This window comes from Anomaloglossus baeobatrachus, chromosome 11 (assembly GCF_048569485.1).
Source record: "Anomaloglossus baeobatrachus isolate aAnoBae1 chromosome 11, aAnoBae1.hap1, whole genome shotgun sequence".
NCBI lineage: Eukaryota > Metazoa > Chordata > Amphibia > Anura > Aromobatidae > Anomaloglossus > Anomaloglossus baeobatrachus.
The window spans coordinates 141171638-141193187 of record NC_134363.1 but is presented as its reverse complement, the minus strand read 5'-3'; the positions used below and the strand labels follow the sequence as shown (position 1 = coordinate 141193187).

At 48.7% G+C, this 21550-nt stretch overlaps 1 protein-coding gene across 1 annotated transcript in view; it reads right to left on the bottom strand.

The window, feature by feature from the left end:
• Positions 1–21550, bottom strand: part of VPS13D (vacuolar protein sorting 13 homolog D) — a 497408-nt gene that overhangs the window by 463103 nt on the left and 12755 nt on the right. Inside the window, 1 exon segment of the mRNA XM_075327411.1 lies at positions 228–305. Within this exon segment, the coding sequence (XP_075183526.1) occupies positions 228–305 (78 nt within the window).

The following is a 21550-nucleotide window of genomic DNA, read 5'->3' as shown; positions in this document are numbered from 1 at the left end:
GCCGGAACACAGCAGCTCTGTCATTTCTATAGTGGCCACAGCCGGGTTCTATATACATCCACCCCCGATTCAAATGAATAGGGGTGGATCTCAAGCACACAGCCGTGGCCGCTATAGTTTTGACGTAGCTGCTGTGTTCCAGTGGCATCATTGAACGTCCGGCCACCACTTCCAGGTCTCACATTACTAACAGAATTGTCACTTGTGTCATAGGCCCGGGTTATCACCTGCTTTTACTTCGAATGGCAATTCCAGCTCTTTCAAGGCATCTTTTTTTAACGGCAGGTTCTCCAACTCCACCGCACCTGTGAACACATCAACAGAAGGATTACATAACAGATGTAAGAATGTCTCTTCATTGTCATCCTCGCCTTCTTATACAACTAGCTCACACTGAAAGTGATCCAGCACCACGTAGGATTAAACCAGTAATGGGATATATCCAGTACAACAAGACGGCAGGCAGAATCGCACGGATAACTCAGTGACAAGAAAGTTTACGATACGATACGATACCATAATTACAGCAGGTGAACTGAAAGTAGAAGAAATAAAGTAGACATTCACCTTGATGATTTAACACTAACGTGATTGTTGTACATTCCCATAGCAGTTGGCACAAATGATTTCCTATATTTTTCCTTCTTACACCTCAGAAGGATTAGCCAGTTACTGAAGGTGCTCTTCTTTCTCATGAATAGCTCATATAATGGATTTGCATTATTATTCATAGTAGCCATACACTTTTTCAGAGTTCTTCTCTCCACTACCTCCTCAAAAGAGTCCAGATTGCAGCCAACAGCGGATCTTGCCTTCTTGATAAGCTTATTCAGCTTATTAGCATCAGAGACCCGCACACTACCACCCCAGCATATGAGTGCAAAAAAGATGGCACTTGCCACTACAGACTAGTAGAACATTTCTAACATTTTGCTGCACACATTAAAAGACCTCAGTTTCCTTAGGAAATACAGTTTGCTCATCCCCTTCTTGTAGACCCTCTCTGAGTGGCATCTCCAGTCCAGTTTGCTATCAAGGTGGACCCCCAAATATTTGTAACTCTCCACCTGCTCCACCTCCTGACCAGCCATAGTGATCGGTAACATTCCATCTTTCTCCTGCTATAGTTGGCCACCAACTCCTTAGTTTTCTTAACATTTAGTTGTAGATAGTTACAATGGCACCAATCCACAAAATTCGACAACCCTTCTATATTCCTCATCCCCCTGGTCCCCCCTAATACCTCCAACAACCACAGAGTCATCCCAGAATTTTTGAAGGTGACAAAAATCAGATTTATACTGAAAGTCTGATGTATACAGTGTGAATAGAAAGGGCGCTAGCACCGTTCCCTGAGGGGCATCTACACTGCTCAATAATCTGCTAGACACAACTGCTCCCATCTGTACAAACTGTGGCCGATCTGATAGGTAGTCAGTTATCCAATTTCTCATCCCCTCCTCCACCTTCATATCAGTCATCTTTTTGTGTAGTAAAAGTGGCTGCAGGGTGTTAAATGCACTCGAGAAATCAAAGAACATCGCTCGCACTGTGGTTCCATCATTCTCCAAAAATGAATGTACAGTATGTAACAGAGAAAGAATAGCATCGTCCACCCCCAATCTTTGTCGGTAAGCAAACTATAGGGGATCAATAAAAGCCCTCACCCTCGGACTCAAGTGAGCAAGCACTAATCTTTCCAAGGCCTTAATAGCATGAGATGTTAAGGCAACAGGACAATAGTCATTTAGGGTTGCAGGAGAAGTAGTCTTGGGTACCGGAACCAGACAGGAAGTTTTCCATAACACTGGTACCCTCTGTGTTTGTAGACTTCCATTAAATAGGTGTGTAAAGACCGTACACAGCTGGTCTGCACACACTTTAAGGACACGTGGACTGAGTCCATCTGGCCCTGCAGCTTTACCAATGTTAAGTGACTTAAACTGCCTCCTCACATCATTTTCGGAGACTCTGAAATTAGTCTGCTCATCCTCCAATATCAATGTTGCAGAATTTGCACCAGATTCACATCCTCTGTCAGTTGGTGTTACACATGTATTGCTAAATCTATTGAAATACTCATTCATCTCATTAGCCTTGTCCAGTTTTCCTCCCCCATGCACAGACCTCACATTAAGCCCAGACAGTAATTTCATTCCTGACCAAACCTCCCTGGAATTATTGTGGGACAGTTTCTTTTCAAGTTTATACTGAAGACTTCCTGGGCCTCCTTTGTTTTATACTTCAATTCATGCTGTATCATTTTAATTTCCTCTTTGTCGCCTAATTTAAATGCCTTTTTTTTTCCTGTTGAGCAAATGCTTCAATTCTTTTGTTATCCATGGCTTGTTATTTGCAAAACACCTAATCTTTTTAACAGGCACCAACATATCAATGCAGAAGTTAATGTAGTCAGTCACTCTACCAACCAATTCATTAACATTTGTATACTTGTCCATTGTCCCTAGCAACCCATCCCAGTCTGTAAGATGAAAGCAATCCTGAAGAGCCTGTTCATTTGTTGGATTCCATTGTCTAATTGTTTTAATTGTAGCAGGCTGTTTACTAACAGGTTGGTAGACTGGTGACAATAGTATAAGATTGTAATCGGATTTCTCCAAGGGCGGCAGGGCAGACGATGAATAAGCATTCTTGACATTGGCATTAAGTAAATCCAAAATAATTTTGTTACGTGCTGTACATTTAACAAATTGATAGAATTTAGGTAAAGCAGTTGAAATTTTAGCCCGATTAAAATCCCCAGAGATTAACGTAAGCGAGTTGGGGTGTTTCATCTGGAGCCGAGCAATGACTCCTGACAGCACTTCTGCAGCCTCATGGTTTGCTGATGGTGGTATGTACAACATTGCAATTACAAGCGAGAATTCTCTAGGAATATAGTAAGGTCTGAGTCCAACGGCTAGCAGTTCAATGTTCGGACAACAATGGCGCTCCCTTACTGTCACATGCCCCTGATTGCACCATCCGTTGTTTATGTAGAGTATAACTCCTCCAACCTTTTTTTTTGCCACTCTTCATAATGTCTCTATCAGCCCGGACCATGTGAAATCCTCGTACTGAAACACTTGAGTCAGGGATCTCTCCATATAACCAGGTTTCAGTAAAACACATCAAACTGCATTCCTTGTACTCCCTCTGGGTCCGAATTAATGCCAGCAGTTCAGCCGACTTATTTCCCAGTGATTGAACATTCCCTATGATGATGGACGGGACCACAGGTTTAAACCGTCTTCGCCTTGCCTTAAGTTTTTTGCCCGCTCTGCAACCTCTGAAAGGTCTCCTTACCTTACATGGGACACGTGGTCTACCCACTGCAGGTGAAGACATTAGCCTGCACAGCTCCAGAAGTCGGCCCCTTGAATAAACAACACGTTTAGGAACAGACTTTGAGACATCAATCAAATCCTTGTCCATGTTTGTTGCACCAAGCCTGTCCGTAATAGATGGCATACAGTGTTCGCCTCCAGACATAGCAGTACCAATTCCCAGACAGGTAGTAGCCGCCTGGCAGTAGGTGCATATAATACCAGTCCTAGGTTACAAAGGTGATCACAGATATACTGTATATCCAGATAGCTGTGGGTAGCAGCATACATCCAAGGGAAACATTCCAGAGGATCCAACGTTCAGAAGCATACATCCAAGGGAAATCCAAGGGTTCAGCATACATCCAAGGGAAACATTCTAGAGGATCCAAGGTTCAGAAGGAAAAGGTGCTGGGGAAAAATTCCTTAGAAGTTCCAAAACTGAGGTTCAGAAAGAAAAGGTTCACACAAAACAAAAATAATTCGAAATTAAAACTATTGCTGCTGCAATAGGCTGCCACTAGCACGGCGCCTTATTGTCTTCATCCAGCAGAGAGCAGACAGACACATCTGCTCTCTTAGGAAGCTTGAAGATGATGAAGTTTACAGAGTGATTTATCAATACATTACTGATATTGTGCTGGGGGAACGTGTGCCGATTCCAACTCATTTAGTCCTGATCATATCTGTCACCTATATATAAGCTTAGACTCGCCACGGACAGGACAAGCTGGTAATGTGAAGCTGCATTCATAGCACCATCTATACAGGTACTGGCACTGCCCAATGTACAATGATGTCACTGAGAATTAGGTTAGGTTATGAAAGTCGCTAAACGCCACGGAGCAATCGGGTCTGTAAATTGTGGACTTGACATGCCCTGTGTTGTGTCTGCATAGTGGATGGATGCAGGCACTGCTGGATTCTTGCTTGCACTAGTCTGGACCAGAATAGTGCATGCTGCGATTTTAACCATGTGGACCTGAAAGCTGTGTGTTAAGTAGTCAGCGTGCACTAGCACCTAGGCCAACATTGTTCCTGCTAGCAAAGAACAAATCTGAACACAGCCCTAGGGTATTTGTCTGATCTACGTCTTGCTGCATGCATTCGAAGCTTCATCCACCGAAATGCCCAGTGGCCGCACAAATTGGATTCACGCTGAGCCAAGTTCAGGAGACATGCAGCAAACACTGAGTGTGCGCTCACTCAGGGGCCGCCAAGGTGGTACTATGGATACAGATGAGCCTTTAATTTAAATTCTCATAAATACCAAGTAATATCCACAGCATTCTCCAAAATTTTGGCAGCGACACCATATTTCATAAGTGAAACCCATAAATTACATATTCCCCGATGAAGGCCAATTACTGTACATAGACGGCTTTTCTTGCTCATCTGTGCTGGTGACTATTTGTTGTGTCCATAGAGGGACGCTCTCTATCTGCAGTAGTTTCCCTATCTCACACATGCGTTATATGGCCAGCCAATCAGAACACTGATATATCCAAATAAGCTGGTGGCAAAAAAAAAAGCAATCATACACTCTTCAATCCGGGGTCACCCCCGTCGGTGGGGGCGGGTCGCCCCTGTCGTTGGGGGCGGGTCACCCCCGTCGGCGGGGGCGGGTCGTCGGCGGGGGCGGGTCGTCGGCGGGTCACCCCCGTCGGCGGGTCACCCCCGTCGGCGGGGGCGGGTCACCCCCGTCGGCGGGGGCGGGTCACCCCCGTCGGCGGGGCGGGGGCGGGTCACCCCCGTCGGCGGGGCGGGGGCGGGTCACCCCGTCAGCAGGTCACTTATTTTACATAAATAGATCTGAGGCTCTACAGAATAATAGTGTGGGAAGCTGAAATCACTTGTGTCTGCCAACAAGCGCAACATCTATCAGCTGACAGTATAGCCACAGGTGTGATAGATGTTTGCTAGACAGATCGCATGTTTGCATGGAGCTGGGCAGGACCTTGCCAGGCTTCACATTGGAAATACATGAAGTGGTCTCTTGGCTGCACATTTTTTCCATCGGGTTTGGTGGCTCAGAGACCGATGTGGGTTCAAATCCTACCATGGTCACATCCTCAGAGTGAAAGAAGGAGATGCACAAAAAATGATTTCAATCTGTATTAAAAATATTTTATTGTAGTTGATTCCATATATAAACATAGAAACCGTTTCATGATCGATATAGCCACCATAGCATAAAGACACAATCCTCAAGTCTGAGCCTGGGCCATTGTAGCTTGCAGATTGCTTATACCGAGGCTCTCATCCGACGAGGTATAGATAAGAACCCTGTAGAAGGTATAAATGAAAAGACCAGGTAGCAGCTTTGCAGAGCTGCGAGATAGAACCCTGGTGGTGGACAGCCCAGCAGACTCAAACTGTGCGAGTGGAATGAGCCGTGACCTTGAGTGGGTGTGCTCTGTCTCTTATCCAAAAAGATTCCAGAATGGCAGACTGGATCCAGAGAGCGATGGTGGCTCTGGAGGCAGGAAAACCTCTGCGAATGACCATCAGGGATGACAAACAGAGAATCCACCTGTCTGAAAGGTTCCATACTGGAGAAGTAGTGTTCTCAAGGTACAGCTCGTTTAGTTACTGCTCCCAAGGATGAAAGAGACTGTCAAAACAAGGGTAGTATGAGGTCTTCGTTAAGGTGAAAATAGGAAAGCACCATATGAAGAGCGGATGGTATCGGACACAAGACCACCTTGTCCTGGTGGAACTCCAGGTAGGGAGAGCGGCAAGAAAGAGCAACAAGTTCAGACCCTCATCCGATGGAGGAGATAGCTACAAGGAAGGCAACCTTCCAGGAGAGGAAGGAAAGAGACTTCTTGTAGCGGCTCAAATGGAGACGTCTGAAGAACGTCTAGAACGAGATTGATGTCCCAAGGCTCGAGCGGGGGCCAGTAAGGAAGAACCAAACGTGCGACTTCCAAAAAGAATGTTTTGATCTGAGGACGAGATGCCAGGCATTTACGAAAAAGAATGGGAAGCGCTGAGACATGACCCTTGAGGGAAATAAGAGACAGGCCTGCCTGACTGTAGGAAGGCGAAAAGGGAGGATAAAGAAAAAGTCACGGGGGCAGCCTGATTGGCTTTGTGCAAACAGAAGAAGGCTTTCCGTGTCCAATGGTATATGGGAGAGGAAGAAGGCTTTCTTGCCTGGATCATGGTCTGGATGAGTTGATCAGAGAAACCAGCAGACCTTATTACCGCAGCCATGCCGTTAATTTGAGTGACCGTAAAATCTAGTGGAAGAGGTTGCCCTGTGAGAAGAAATTTGGAGGGTCTGAAAGCTGCCATGATATAAGGTTGATTACTTCCATGCACCAAGGTCTTCTGGGGCAAAGAGTATGACGGGCACTCCTTCCACTATGATCTTCTTCATCAGCTTGGAGATCAGGGGTAAAGTAGGCTGTGAGGATTATTCTGAGAGATAATATAAGAATATGATAAAGTTAAGTCAGCTGTCACTGACAATGTACATACACCCATCCCCCTGCAGCTCTGCCAGAAATCAGCAAATGGTAAAGGTGTCAAAATCCCATTAAGTCCAGGAAAGCCAGCACGCCCCCTATGGAGTGAATTGTCCAACTCAAGATGGAAGGCAGCTGAAAACTGCAAGTTTATGTTGGAGCCTCAAAGGATTAGGTCCAGACTCTGCTAGTCTGAAAGGAGGCATTGAAAGAGTTACAATATTGGGGAGTGTGTCGATCCCACAAATAAGATAGGCATATTTTCAGATTCCTGACAGCACGATGCACATATTTCCACTAAATTATAAGGTGTACATAGCCCTCAATTCATAATGCCCCGAAGGTAGCACGCAGACAATTCATATTTCCTATCTATGGATAGATAAGATCCTGGTGGGAAAAACAGATTTTTGTATACTCACCGTAAAATCGTTTTCTCTTAGCCATTATTGGGGGACACAGGACCATGGGTGTTATGCTGCCTATCCATAGGAGGACACTAAGTAGATGCAAAAGCATAGCTCCTCCTCTGCAGTATACACCCCCTGGCCGGGCCAGGCAACCTCAGTTTTAGTATACAAGCAGTAGGAGAAAAAAAACAGTAAAAACTTCTCAGAGGAACATGAGAAAATAAGAGTCAGAACCAAATAAAGTACTGAGAGAACCAAGGCCCAACAGGGCAACAGGGTGGGTGCTGTGTCCCCCAATGATGGCTAAGAGAAAACGATTTTACGGTGAGTACACAAAAATCCGTTTTTCTCTGACGCCTCATTGGGGGACACAGGACCATGGGACGTCCTAAAGCAGTCCATGGGTGGGAAACATAAAAGAAGACAACACAACCCAAGGACTAGGAACCAGTCCCAGAGAGCCTGGAGCACCTACTGAGAGAAGGTGCTCTATTGCCGTTTGCAAAATTTTCCTACCCAGATTTGCCTCAGTTGAAACCTGGGTATGGACTCTGTAATGCTTTGAAAACGTATGTAGGCTAGACCAGGTCGCAGCCTTACACACCTGTTCCACTGGAGCCTGATGCCGAATGGCCCACGAAGCGCCAACTGCTCGCGTGGAATGAGCCCGCAGCCCACTAGGAATGGGCTTGAGTTGCAAGCGGTAGACTTCCTGGATCGCAGAGCGAATCCAGCGAGCCAGAGTCGCCTTTGAAGCTGCCTGTCCCTTCTTAGGCCCCTCAGGAATGACGAACAAAGAGTCCGTTTTCCTAAAGGGGGCTGTCCTGGATATGTAATATCTGAGAGCTCTGACGAGGTCTAACGAATGCAGAGACCTTTCCACCCTATGAACCGGGTGTGGACAAAAGGAAGGCAGAACAATGTCCTCGTTCAAATGAAACGGGGTAAGAACTTTTGGAAGGAAATCCGAAAGGGGGCGCAGAACCACCTTGTCCTGGTGAAAGATCAGAAAAAGCTCGCGGCAAGAGAGTGCTGCTAGCTCCGAAACCCGTCTGATGGACATAATTGCCACCAGGAATGTTACCTTCCAGGACAGAAGAGCAAGGGAGGATTCCTTGAGGGGTTCAAAGGGAGACCTCTGGAGACCGTCCAGAATGAGGTTGAGGTCCCATGGTTCCAGCGGCTGTTTGTAAGGGGGACCTAGATGGGAAACGCCCTGGAGGAAGGTCTTGACTTGTGGTTTTTGAGCCAGGCGGCATTGGTAGAAGATTGAGAGCGCTGAGACCTGCCCTTTAAGGGAACTGAGAGCCAACCCCGCTTGCAAGCCAGACTGTAGAAAGTCGAGAATTCTTGGGATGGCCAGAGGCATAGGCTGGACGTTAGTTTCCCTGCACCATGAAAGGAAGATTTTCCACATACGGTGGTAAATGCAGGATGAAACAGGCTTTTGGGCGCTGATCATGGTGGAAATAATCGCGGGGGAGAATCCCGCTCTTGTTAATACCCAGGTCTCAATGGCCATGCCGTCAGCTTAAGGGCTCTGGAGTTGTGATGGGAAATGGGCCCTTGGGTCAGCAAGTCTGGGATGTCTGGAAGGCGCCACAGTGCGTCTGTGAGCATTTGTACTAATTCGGCGTACCAGGCGCGCCTGGACCAGTCCGGTGCTATCAGTATCACCGGGACTCCCTCTGCCTTGATCTTCCTGATTACCCGTGGCAGCAGGGGTAGAGGTGGAAATATGTAAGGCAGGCGGAATTGGTGCCAGGAGCAAACTAGAGCATCCGCACCGATGGACTGCGGGTCGCGTGACCTGGCTATGAACGCGGGTACCCTTGCATTCAACCTTGAGGCCATTAGGTCCACGTCTGGTGTGCCCCAGCGAGTGCAGATGTGTAGAAACACATCTGGGTGGAGAGACCATTCTCCGGCGGCCAGGCCTTGGCGACTCAAAGTCTGCTGCCCAGTTCTCTACCCCCGGTATGTGTACCGCTGATATCACTGATCCCGACGATTCGGCCCAGCTGAGGATCTTGTGGGCCTCGAGATAAGCCGGTTTGCTGCGGGTGCCCCCCTGCCAATTGATATAGGCTACAGCTGTCGCTTTGTCCGATTGGGCTCGAATCTGACGACCCACTAGCAGAGGGCAGAACGCCCTGAGCGCGAGGAAGATCGCACGGAGTTCCAGGATGTTTATGGGTAGGAAAGACTCCTGGGGCGTCCAACGTCCTTGAGCAGTGTGGTGCCGGTACACTGCTCCCCAGCCTAGGAGGCTGGCGTCCGTGGTCAGGACCAGCCACTTCACTGGGAGAAAAGATCTCCCCTTCAATAGGGATGAGGACCGAAGCCACCAGTGGAGTGCATACCTGACTGAAGGCGTCAGGTGAAGATGTCTGTCCAGGGAGAAGGGGCTCTTGTCCCAGGCCGCTAGAAGAGCTAGCTGCAGTGGGCGGAAGTGCAGTTGAGCAAAGGGTACTGCTTCCATAGCTGCCACCATCCTGCCGAGCACTTTCATGCTGAATCGAATGGAGCGAGACGGAGGACGTAGAAGGCAGCATACCGCTCGTTGAAGAGCGATCGCCTTGTCCTGAGGGAGAAGGATCAAGCCCCGACGGGTGTCCAGGGACATGCCCAGGAAGGTGATGGATCGTGATGGGATCGGGGATGATTTGTCCAGATTCACTAGCCACCCTAAGCAGGATAGGTGTCCACAGTGATCTGTACGCTGGTTGAGCAGTCGCGGAAGGAGGGGGCCTTGATGAGGAGGTCGTCCAAGTAAGGGAGAACGACTACTCCCCTGGCGTGAAGGATGCTCATGGCGGCCGCCATGACTTTGGTGAAGACCCTTGGTGCGGTGGCAAGGCCGAAGGGTAGAGCTACGAATTGAAAGTGGGAGTCCTGAATTGCGAAGCGGAGGAACTTTTCGTGATCTCTGGCGATGGGTATGGGCAGGTACGCGTCCTTGATGTCTATGGAGGCGAGGAATTCCCCTTCGACCATGGATGCAATAATGGACCTTAGGGACTCCATTCTGAATCTCCGTACGTGCACATGTTTGTTTAGGTGTTTGAGGTCCAGGATGGGTCGAACTGACCCATCCTTTTTGGGGATCACAAAGAGGTTGGAATAAAAACCCCCGAACTTCTCGTCGTCTGGGACAGTTATTATCACTCCGCTTTTTGGAGCGAGTGGATTGCTGAGAAAAAAGCTTTGCGTCGTTTTCGAGTCTTTGGGGGGTTTGAGAGAAAGAACAGACTCGGGGGTCGGGTCCGAAATTCTATGTGGTAACCGGAAGACACAAGATCTCGCACCCATTTGTCGTCTGAAGCGGCAGCCCAGATGTGATGAAAGAGCCGCAGTCGACCTCCTACAATGAGTGTATCTTCCGGAGCTACGAAGGAGTCATGAGGGGGGAAAAACGTCGTGGCCGAGTCTCCCTAGTCCTGGACTGTTTCGGTCTAGGCTGCCATGACGAAGTGGGTTTCGGGGAGAGCTGAGAAGGTCGGTCCCTGCGTGGTCCCTGCGTGGTCCCTGCGTAGTCCGCGGCTGGTGGCGGGGACAGCACGGGATGTCGACCAACCAAATCAGTTCCGAAAGGAGCGGAACGAGGACTGTGGACGTCTGCTGAAGGACGTCCTGGACTTCAGCTGGGGGAGGGAGGTACTCTTTCCTCCCGTGGCATCAGAAATGAGCTTGTCCAGACGTTCGCCAAACAATCAGTCTGGAAAAAAGGGAAGGCCCGTGAGAGACTTCTTGGAGGCAGAGTCCGCTCGCCATTGTCGGAGCCAGAGAGCTCTACGGATGGCTATGGTATTTGAGGCGGCAAACGCTGCGCAGGTAGCAGCGTCCATGGAGGACTGCATGAGGTACTCTGCCGCAGCGGCAATTTGAGCTGTTACCTCTGTGAAGGTATGAGTGAACTGGGATTCCTCAAGCGAAGTGTTAAGGGATTCTGCCCAGACCGAGATCGCCTTTGCGACCCACACAGCGGCAAAGGAGGGCGAGAGGGAGGAACCCGCAGCCTCAAAAGTAGAGCGGGCGAGGTGCTCCACCTGTCTGTCTGTCGGGTCCTTGATGGAGGAACCATCGGGTAAAGACAGGAGCGTCTTTGTGGTAAGGCGGGAGACCGGGGGGTCGACCGAGGGTGGATCGGCCCAGCCCTTAGGGGCAGGTGAAGCAAAAGGGTACCGGGACTCGATGAGTTTTCGGTTACCGAAGCGCCTGTCAGGCTTCTCCCTTTGCTTTGTGAGGATATCCTGAAACTCTGGGTGATCAGCGAAAACCTTTTGGGGTTTCCTTGCCCTCTTAAAGGAGACCGCATGGTCAGTGGTAGTGGATGGGGGATCCTCCACATGCAGAGTCTGGTTCATTGCTGCTATAAGGGAGTCTATTGCAGTTTTATCATCTGGGGAGGCTGAAACCAAGGAATCCTCTTGGTATAAACAGCATTCTCCCTCCTCCAGCTCTTCAGAAGCCGTGGAGCATGTCGGAGAGCCTGCCCTGTGTGCTCCCGTGGGAGAGCCCGATGGAGACACCCGGCCGTGTGCTCTTTTCCTGATCCCTGCAGCCGGTGAAGCATGTGCCCGGATTACCTCAGAAGGGTCCTCCATAGGGGTATCCTCAGGCTGCGTTCCGTCCAGGGGCCCAGAAGGGTGTGGAGGACGACATTGCATAGCCAGCACCAGGTTCTGTGACAGTTTTTCCATGGATTGGGACAGAAACTGTGTCCATTCCGGTGGGCAGGGAGCCCTAGGCTCTGGGCTGACGGTTGCGGCGGTGGTGGCAGGGGGGTCTTGGGGGGCTATAGGGGCACAGGACTCACAGAGAGAAGAGGTGTGCTTTCGTGGTAGCTCAGCGTGGCAGGCAGTGCAGGCTGAATAATAGACTATGTGGGCCTTAGTACTCTTAGTGCCCTTAGAATTCTGCATGTTCCTAATAGGAGTATGCCAGGAGGGGGAGCAATGCTCAGCAGAGCTACAAGTGAAGCAAGCACCTCACCAGAATCAGCCGATGGCCCTGTCCTCAGGAAGGATTAAGCTCTATGGAGATCTTCGCATGCTTTCCTGGGGGGCGGGGCTTATCGCGGCCACGTGGGGGTGGGGCTTAGCGCTAAAAGAGCGCGAAGATGAAGTCAGTTTGCCCCCCCCTGCTGTGGGTAGTAAAAAAACGGCAGGAAGGGAACTTCTGATAGTTTTCCTCCCTCTCCCTCCAGTCAGTACACAGCTTGTCACTGGTGGTTATCAGCCGGCTTTTCTGCTAGAGCAAATAAACAGTGTGAGTCCCTGAGCCCTGGGTCCTCCCCCTGCCACTGGGAAATTATCTGCAGAATTTCTGCAAACAGGAGTGACTTCCCCCCTCTTCCAGCCAGCAAGCTAGAGAAAAGTTAACACTGTGTGCAGGATCCTTGGGGCTCTCCTCCTTGCACTCAGCAAGGGACTTTCTCATAATAAATACTGTAAATGTCCTGGGAGCCTTCCCTGTAGTGTCTTTTCTCCCTTTGTCTGGGAAACGAGTCAGGGGGGGATCTCACCTTAAAACACTGCTTCAGTCCAGGCAGTGAAAATAGCAGAGTCAGCTTGCTGTGTCCGGTCACACCGGTGCCATATTCAACTCAGAGCCTGCAAAGAGGGGCTGAGGAATTGGTGCCATATTCAACTCAGAGCCTGCAAAGAGGGGCTGAGGAATTGGGCTATAGGGGCACAGGCCTTTACCCTGGACTTTGTAAAATCGGTGTCTGTGGAACCCGTCGTCCAGCCCAGGATCCAGCGTCGCAGGAGGGGGTACGTGGAGGCAACACTCCACGTTCCCGCTAGTTGATGGTAGTGGGAGATCGGTCCCAAAAGGAAACCGTCGCCCTCAAAAAATAACAAACCTTGAAAGGAAGTGCCTCCTACAGACAATAAGCTAGCCCGGCCAGGGGGTGTATACTGCAGAGGAGAAGCTATGCTTTTGCATCTACTTAGTGTCCTCCTATGGATAGGCAGCATAACACCCATGGTCCTGTGTCCCCCAATAAGGCATCAGAGAAATATAATATTCACATCTTCCATGTGGGACGCTCAGGGGCAGAGTTATGAGGGAAAACTGAAATCCATAAGGGAGAAGGCACACCCATGGCCAACCCAGCCTTAGGTCACAAGGGGGATGGGATATGGGGGAAATATAGGTTCTTAAAAACCAGAGCAGACATCTCATTGTCGTTCTTCTCTGGGTGGCCTCATGCGATACAAGTGGGAGAAATCCCAGTAAACTTGTGGCTCCACAACGCCTCCCCTGTACTAGCCAACCACCAATCATATTCATAAGGAACAAGGTAATTGATGCATCTGTATATCTGTTTGTAACCACGTCATACCTGTAACTGTACTTCTGACATATCTATAAATTCCATCTTGTGTATAGTCTATTATTTAGTGTGCCCTCTAGGCGATTAAATATATACATTTAATATTGGGCTGTTTCTTTTATCTTGATTCTGAATCTCATGTCTGTGAGCTTGGCTTAGTTTTACACGCTACCTGGGCTGGTTTCTGGCCCGATATAGTCATGGTCTGTTAGTAGGATTATATCTAACGAGGAACTGGTGACAGTCTACTGCACTGTACCAGACCAGCAGAATTTTGTTCCTCTGGGGCTAGTGAAAAGTTCCTGTCGGCCTGCCAGGGTTGTGGGAAAGCTGGGTGCCGTTGTGGAGGTTACGCGGCCTACCTGGTTCCACCCTTGTGACTCCTTGGGCCCGTAGGGACAGGCTGTATCAATGCTGCATTGTGCCAAGCGGACCTTATGTACCCTTTGGGGATGAAGAACGTCAGGTGTTGGCGGAAGTGACGAGGTCGTCTCACATGGCACCGACGTATTAGAGGCATCAAAGTAGGGCTGCAAGGTGCGGTTTCGCAACAGATTGAAAGGTTCACGGCCAAGGGGAGGAGAGTCCGAGTGACCCCTATGGCCTGGTCCGTGACAGAGGTAAAAAAGGTAAGTAAGAGAGACAGGGAATCACCAGAATCAATTGCTAGGGGATCACGAGATTTGGATACAAACCAGGGGACATTGTGGTTCAGCCTGGATGCCATCAGATCTACGTCAGGAGTTCCCCATCTGAGGCAGATCAGACGAAGATTTCTGGGTTCAATCTTATTGAGGTCCTCGCGGCTAAGAAAGTCGTCATCCCAATTGTCCTGTCCAGAAATGTGTACCACAAAAATCGACGGTACATTGTGTTCGGCCCATGACAGGACCTGGAAGACCTCTGACATCACTGACTGAGTTCGACTGCCTCCTTGTGGTTAATGTATTCCACAGCTGTGGTGTTGTGGGATAGGAAATGAATCGCTTGCTCCTAGAAAAGGACTTGCTGTCAAGGAGAGCCAGGAAGATTGCGCTAAGTTCCAGAATGTTAATGGGCCGAGATGTTTCCTGACAGTTCCATCGACAATAGACTGTGAAGTTTTGAAAAACTGCTCCCCAACATAGAATAGCATCCATTGTTACAATCTTCCAACGCATGGGCAGAAACAATCGTCTGTGTCAAACGAGAGATCACCTCCACCAATACTGGGACCTCTTTACCTAGGGAGGGGGTGAGATAGGCCGGTCCAGGAAACAAGCCGATTTGTCCTGTTTTGCAGGACAAAGAGCTGTAGGGGACGAGTACAGAACTGCGTGAATGGGACCACCTCCATTGCTGCTACCATCTTGTCCAGTACGTTCATGCAAAAAAAAAAAACGAACAAGGAAAGGGAGATTTGAGAGAACAAATCCTACACAATAGAGTGGAGTACTTTTCTTCAAGTCGAAAACTCTGGTGCATGGGGTGTCAAATAGAATACCCAGGAAAGTTATGCGCTTGGCCTAAATCAGAGTCAGCTATGACTTACTGATGATCCAACCGAGACGGTAAAATGTGTCCAGAGTAATTTGTAGGCGTTGGAGGCATGCTAAGAGGATAGTGCCTTGATTAGCATGTCTTACAGATATGGAATGACCAGAATACCGCTGATGCAAAAGAATGGCCATGATGGCCACCATTACCTTTGTGAAAACCCTGGGCGCTGTGAACTCGAAATGGGATTCCTGTACTGCAAATCTCTGGTAAGGTAGGAAAATGGGTATGGGCAGATAGGCATCCTGAATGTCAACGTAGCAAAGGAACTGCTCAGGTTCCATGGAAGGTATTATCAACCGAAGGGACTCCATCCTGAAGTGACGCAGATGGACACATTTTGTTCAACAATTTGAAGTCCACTGATGGACGATTGAAAAGGTTTTTCTTTGAGATCATGAACAGGTTTGAATAAAAACCTTAAAAGCGTTCCTGAAGCAAATCGATAGACTTGAAGAAGCCACGAATGAAAGAGAGGTTTTTTGGAAAGCAAGATAAAAAAAAACGAGAGTGAGGAAGTGTTGAAAATTCTATTGTGAAGCTGTAGCAGATGATGTCATGAACATAGGCACCATTTAATACCAAAAGTCCCACGCCCCAGAAAGATAGGAGGCGGATTCCCTTCCTGGAAGGTTTTCCAGGAGATTGTGCCCAGTCATGTGGAGGAGAATCTTTTGGACCTCGATCAGGGAGATCTGCCCTGTTGGCCTTGAGGGCGCCAGGAAGGAAGCGGCTTGAAGCAGGGTCTTCTTTCTTGATGGTCTGGAAACTTGTCTCAGCAACTGTAATTCCTAGCCAAAAATTGAAGAAAGGAACGGAGATGAAGAGTGTCTCATGGTAGGGGGAAGCTTGGGCTTCAGCTGAGGAAGCCAAATGCTCTTTCTTGTTAAACCTTGCTCCAAAGAGTCATGAGCCCTGGATGGCAAGACTAGCGAGGGACTTCTTGGGAGGCTGGATTGGCATTCCATGCTATTAGCTACAAGGCCCTACGGATTGTGATGATGTTGCTGTCGGCGAGAGAAGAGCAGCTAGCTGCGTCCAGGGAAGTACTTTCTTGCCCAGGAAAATTGGTCCACCAAGTCCGCTAACTCGGAATGGGGGGCGCTGAAAAGGATGCCTTCTTAACCCAGGCAAAAAACGTCTTGGATACCCACATGGGAGTGAAGGACAGACAAAAAGTCAATTAAGTCAGTCTCTGTGTGCCTTTCAGAGAGAGTAAAGTAGCAATGGTGGATAGCCGGGAGACCGGGGATCCACTGAAGGGGACGCTGCCCATCTCTGAAGAAGGTCAAACACAAAGGGATAAGACTTTCATGCGCTTCCTTCTTTAAAAACATTTTTCTGGATGTTCCAATTCCTTGGCAAAAATTCCGTCTAATTGCTCATGGTTGGAAAATACTCAAGGAAAGCTATTTATGTTCTTGAAGGATATGGTCTGCTCCGAGGGCACTAGCTTGTCATCCTTAAAGTCGAGGGCATGATTTACTGCTAGAAGCAGACTATCCACCATATTTCCAAGCTCGGAAATTTGTTCAGAATCTAGATTGCACTCAAAAAAGGGGTCTGACTGCTGGACCGCCGGTGGAAGGAGGGAGATCGAGAGAATACAACCCTGAAGGAAGTTAAAGGGGATGGACATCTAAGAAGTGAGTAGAAACCAGCTCATTTCTAGATCTCTTTCGTGATCTGCCATGGTGGAGTTGAGAAACAGGTGGATTTGATTCGCCCTGGAAAGTGACAGGAGACTTTTTATATAAACCATAACCTATTAGTAATTAATGTCAGATGTTACATCATACATCATATTGTCATCACGTTATCAACAAAAATCACAATAATATGGGTATTAAACAAGGGAGGGGGGGGGGAGAAGGGGATGGGGGAATGGTGATATCACATCAATTTCCAGATCACATTCTCCATATATACATCTGTAGATTCATTTGATAACAGTATTTAATCGGAAGGATAACCAGTAGTTCCATTTCTTATAGAATAGCGCTGTGTTATTGTTGGATGAAGCGAGTATCTTCTCGGATAGGCAGTTCTCATTGATCAGTGAGATGACTTCGGTTAATGCGGGGCATTGGGGGGTTTTCCAGTAACTTGCGATTTTGAGTCTTGTGGCCACAATGATATGTACAATCACTGTGCGGATCTCGTAGGGGAGTGAGTCCAGATCGATGGCGAGCAGCGTTATTCCTACACCACAAATCTGAAATATTAAATGATTTATTGCTTCCCACAGACGTCTGACATTACTACATTTCCACCATATGTGTAACATGTCTGCGCCGGGGTCTCCACATCTCCAGCACGTGTCCGGGGAATTGTGGAACATCTTAGATAGTCTATAGGGGGTGAAAGGCGGTGGATGCAGCAGTGGCCGCGGGTAACCTCACTGACAGCTCAGCTGATCGCGCTACTCACCGCCGCTCCTCTCACCTCCACGCAGCAACTGAGGTGAGTAGCGCGATCAGCTGAGCTGTCACTGAGGTTACCCGCGGCCACCGCTGGATCCAGTGACAGCGGGTAACCTTAGTGACAGCTCAGCTGATCGCGCGGCTGTCTTCAGTTGCTGTGTGAAGCTGACCGGAGCAGCGGCGGTGTATTCTGCAGCTCCGGTCACCTCCATGCAGCAGCGCTGGAAGCGACGCTGGAGCATCCTGGATTCCGCCGGACATGGAGGGCTTTTTTGGGCTGATTAAAGTGGTTAACCAGGGTATATGTTTGTGTTTTTTATTTCTAATAAATGATTTTTTCAGCTGTGTGTGTTTATTTACTGTAATTTACAGATTAATCATGGAAGGTGTCTCATAGACGCCTGACATGATTAATCTAGGACTTATTGGCAGCTATGGGCTGCCAATAACTCCTTATTACCCCGATTTGCCAACGCACCAGGGCAAATCGGGAAGAGCCGGGTACAGTCCCAGAACTGTCGCATCTAATGTATGCGGCAATTCTGGGCGGCTGTTGGCTGATATTGTTAGGCTGGGGGGCTCCCCATAACGTGGAGCTCCCCATCCTGAGAATACCAGCCTTCAGCCGTATGGCTTTATCTGGCTGGTTTTAAAATTGGGGGGGACCGCACGCCGGTTTTTTAAATTATTTAATTATTTATTTCACTACACAGTATAGACACGCCCACCGGCTGCTGTGATTGGGTGCAGTGAGACACCTGTCACTCAGCGTGGGGGCGTGTCTCACTGTAACCAATCATAGGCGCCGGTGGGCGGGGAAAGCAGGGAATACGAGATTGTTTAATGGGCGGCCGGGTTTTTCAAAACAGTAAAAGCCGCCGGAGCAGTGTGAACGCCGTGCAGCGCCGGGGATCGGTGAGTATATGAGAGAGGGGGATAGACTGACATGGACAGAGAGTGAGGGACAGAGATAGTGACCGACTGACAGAGATTAGTGAATGACAGACATTGTGAGGCGCTTCAGAACGCAGCTTTTCAGCTGCGCTCTGAAGCGGACCTTTTTTAAGCTGCGGTGCAGAGCGCACACCTGCGCACATAGCCTCAGACACCAAAATCGTATGAGGGATGTCACACGTTACAATTGACTAGGTTCGTGCAACAAAACGCTCAATTCTGGGGCGTGGCCTGGACCTCATGTAGAAAGGAAGCAGTGTGGGTGAGCTCCTGCCTGGATCCTGAATTATCCTGCACACCGGCCTTGCTGACAGGCACTACCGACCCTGGAGGGCTGCAACACTACTTATAACACCCAGGGAAGCGAGCACAGCCAGGATATGCCAACCCGCAGCAGCAATAAAAGGGACAGAGACGCGCAGGAGCGTGCCTCTGAAGAATCCAATATGGCGCCGCCGGCATCCACACCATCCCGAGCTGGAGCAGTGGGAGTAGCAAGCAGGTTGGAGCGGTTTGCCAGAGTGGCCCCTGGCACAGAGCCTACCTGCAACGAGGCACCCGATGGCAGCGCTGAACGGGCCCTGGAGCAGGGAGAAAACATACCCGACGGTGAGACTATGAGTACCCTGGGCCCTGCATGTTCAGCAGCACAAGGTATGCAGACACACAGGCCTGTGCTGGCAGAGGGAGGAGGGGGAGATGTGGAGCAAACAACACCTGTTTTCACTGAGGCCATACTGAGAGACATTCTGGCAGCAATTAACTCTTGCAATACCACATTGGCCACTCTAAGCAGCCAGATGGGAACTGTCACCTCAGATATGGCCTGTATTAAACGTGAGCTGCAAGGGGTGACTGTCAGAATGGGGGAGCTGGAGCAAAGAGTGAGTACAACAGAGGATAAATTACCACCAATGTCACGAGAGCTGGGAAAGGCCACCAAAATATCTCCACACTGCTAAACAAGGTGGATGATTTGGAAAATCGCTCCCGCAGAAGTAATTTGCGACTGGTGGGGGTCCCAGAGAGGATGGAGGGCAATGACCCACTGAATTTCTTTGAAAAATGGCTTAAAGACACCATGGGAAAAGACATACTATCCTCTTTCTTCACCATTGAAAGGGCGCACAGGGTCCCTGCGCGTGCCCCACAGCCGGGAGCACCCCCACGTCCTATTCTGATTAAACTACTGCACTATAAAGATAGGGACACTATCCTGCGCAGAGCCAGAGATATCAAAGAACTTGCAATTGATGGGAGGAAGATATCAATATTTCCTGATTTCTCCATGGAAGTGCAACGTAAAAGAGCGCAATTTATTGAGATCAAAAAACGACTGCGCAACCTACAAGTGCCATACTCCATGATGTACCCTGCTAAGCTGCGGATTGCTGCGAACGGAGAGACTCATTTTTTTGATACGGCTGGGGCGGCATTGTCTTGGCTGGATATCAATGAGAGATCCCTGAGGAGGAAGAATACCTGAGATTTCCCTTTCTGCCGCCGGGCGTTGTTTTTGTTTGGGACGCTATGCTGGTGAGCTCATTACAGTTAAATTCATCTAGGATCCAGGTTGGGAGACGGCCGGTTCATTGTGGACACACGCTGCACTAGCGAGTTGTGGACCCCCCTCCCTGCATGGACTTGGGGCGTGTTTTTAGCCCTGATTCTCTCTATTTGGGAGAAATCTGTAAGATACACTTGATTTTGAGGGCAGGGGCACTGCGCACTGGTGTGCGGAGCCCTATCTCTCTCCTTGTTTTTCTTGTTTATTGTTGTATGATGCAATCTGTTTGGGAAGCGTGGTGTGCCTCAGTCGTGTCGCTCAACCTAATGTTTTTGAGAATCGGTGGAGAACGCCTCTCTCCTCCGGGTATGAAGTATCCGTCCGGATCATATCTTAGTCTACGCTTATGGCGACATCTTTAAATATTGTAGCGTGGAATGTTAGAGGGCTCGGAGATGCGAACAAAAGATGTGCTATATTTACTCACCTACAGAAACTTTTACCGGCTATTTTATGTCTCTCCGAGACCCACATGGTCAGGGATAATGTTCATTGGCTGAGGAAGGGATGGATCGGGCATGAATATCATTCCACATACTCGACCCATGCACGGGGTGTGAGTGTGTTGGTGCACAAATCCATCCCGTTCTCATGTACCAAATCAGTGATTGACCCGGGGGGCAGATTTGTATGTTTGCTTTGCATGCTGTATGGTACAGTTAGGTCCAGAAATATTTGGACAGTGACACAAGTTTTGTTATTTTAGCTGTTTACAAAAACATGTTCAGAAATACAATTATATATAATATGGGCTGAAAGTGCACACTCCCAGCTGCAATATGAGAGTTTTCACATCCAAATCGGAGAAAGGGTTTAGGAATCATAGCTCTGTAATGCATAGCCTCCTCTTTTTCAAGGGACCAAAAGTAATTGGACAAGGGACTCTAAGGGCTGCAATAAACTCTGAAGGCATCTCCCTCGTTAACCTGTAATCAATGAAGTAGTTAAAAGGTCTGGGGTTGATTACAGGTGTGTGGTTTTGCATTTGGAAGCTGTTGCTGTGACCAGACAACATGCGGTCTAAGGAACTCTCAATTGAGGTGAAGCAGAACATCCTGAGGCTGAAAAAAAAGAAAAAATCCATCAGAGAGATAGCAGACATGCTTGGAGTAGCAAAATCAACAGTCGGGTACATTCTGAGAAAAAAGGAATTGACTGGTGAGCTTGGGAACTCAAAAAGGCCTGGGCGTCCACGGATGACAACAGTGGTGGATGATCGCCGCATACTTTCTTTGGTGAAGAAGAACCCGTTCACAACATCAACTGAAGTCCAGAACACTCTCAGTGAAGTAGGTGTATCTGTCTCTAAGTCAACAGTAAAGAGAAGACTCCAATGAAAGTAAATACAAAGGGTTCACATCTAGATGCAAACCATTCATCAATTCCAAAAATAGACAGGCCAGAGTTAAATTTGCTGAAAAACACCTCATGAAGCCAGCTCAGTTCTGGAAAAGTATTCTATAAACAGATGAGACAAAGATCAACCTGTACCAGAATGATGGGAAGAAAAAAGTTTGG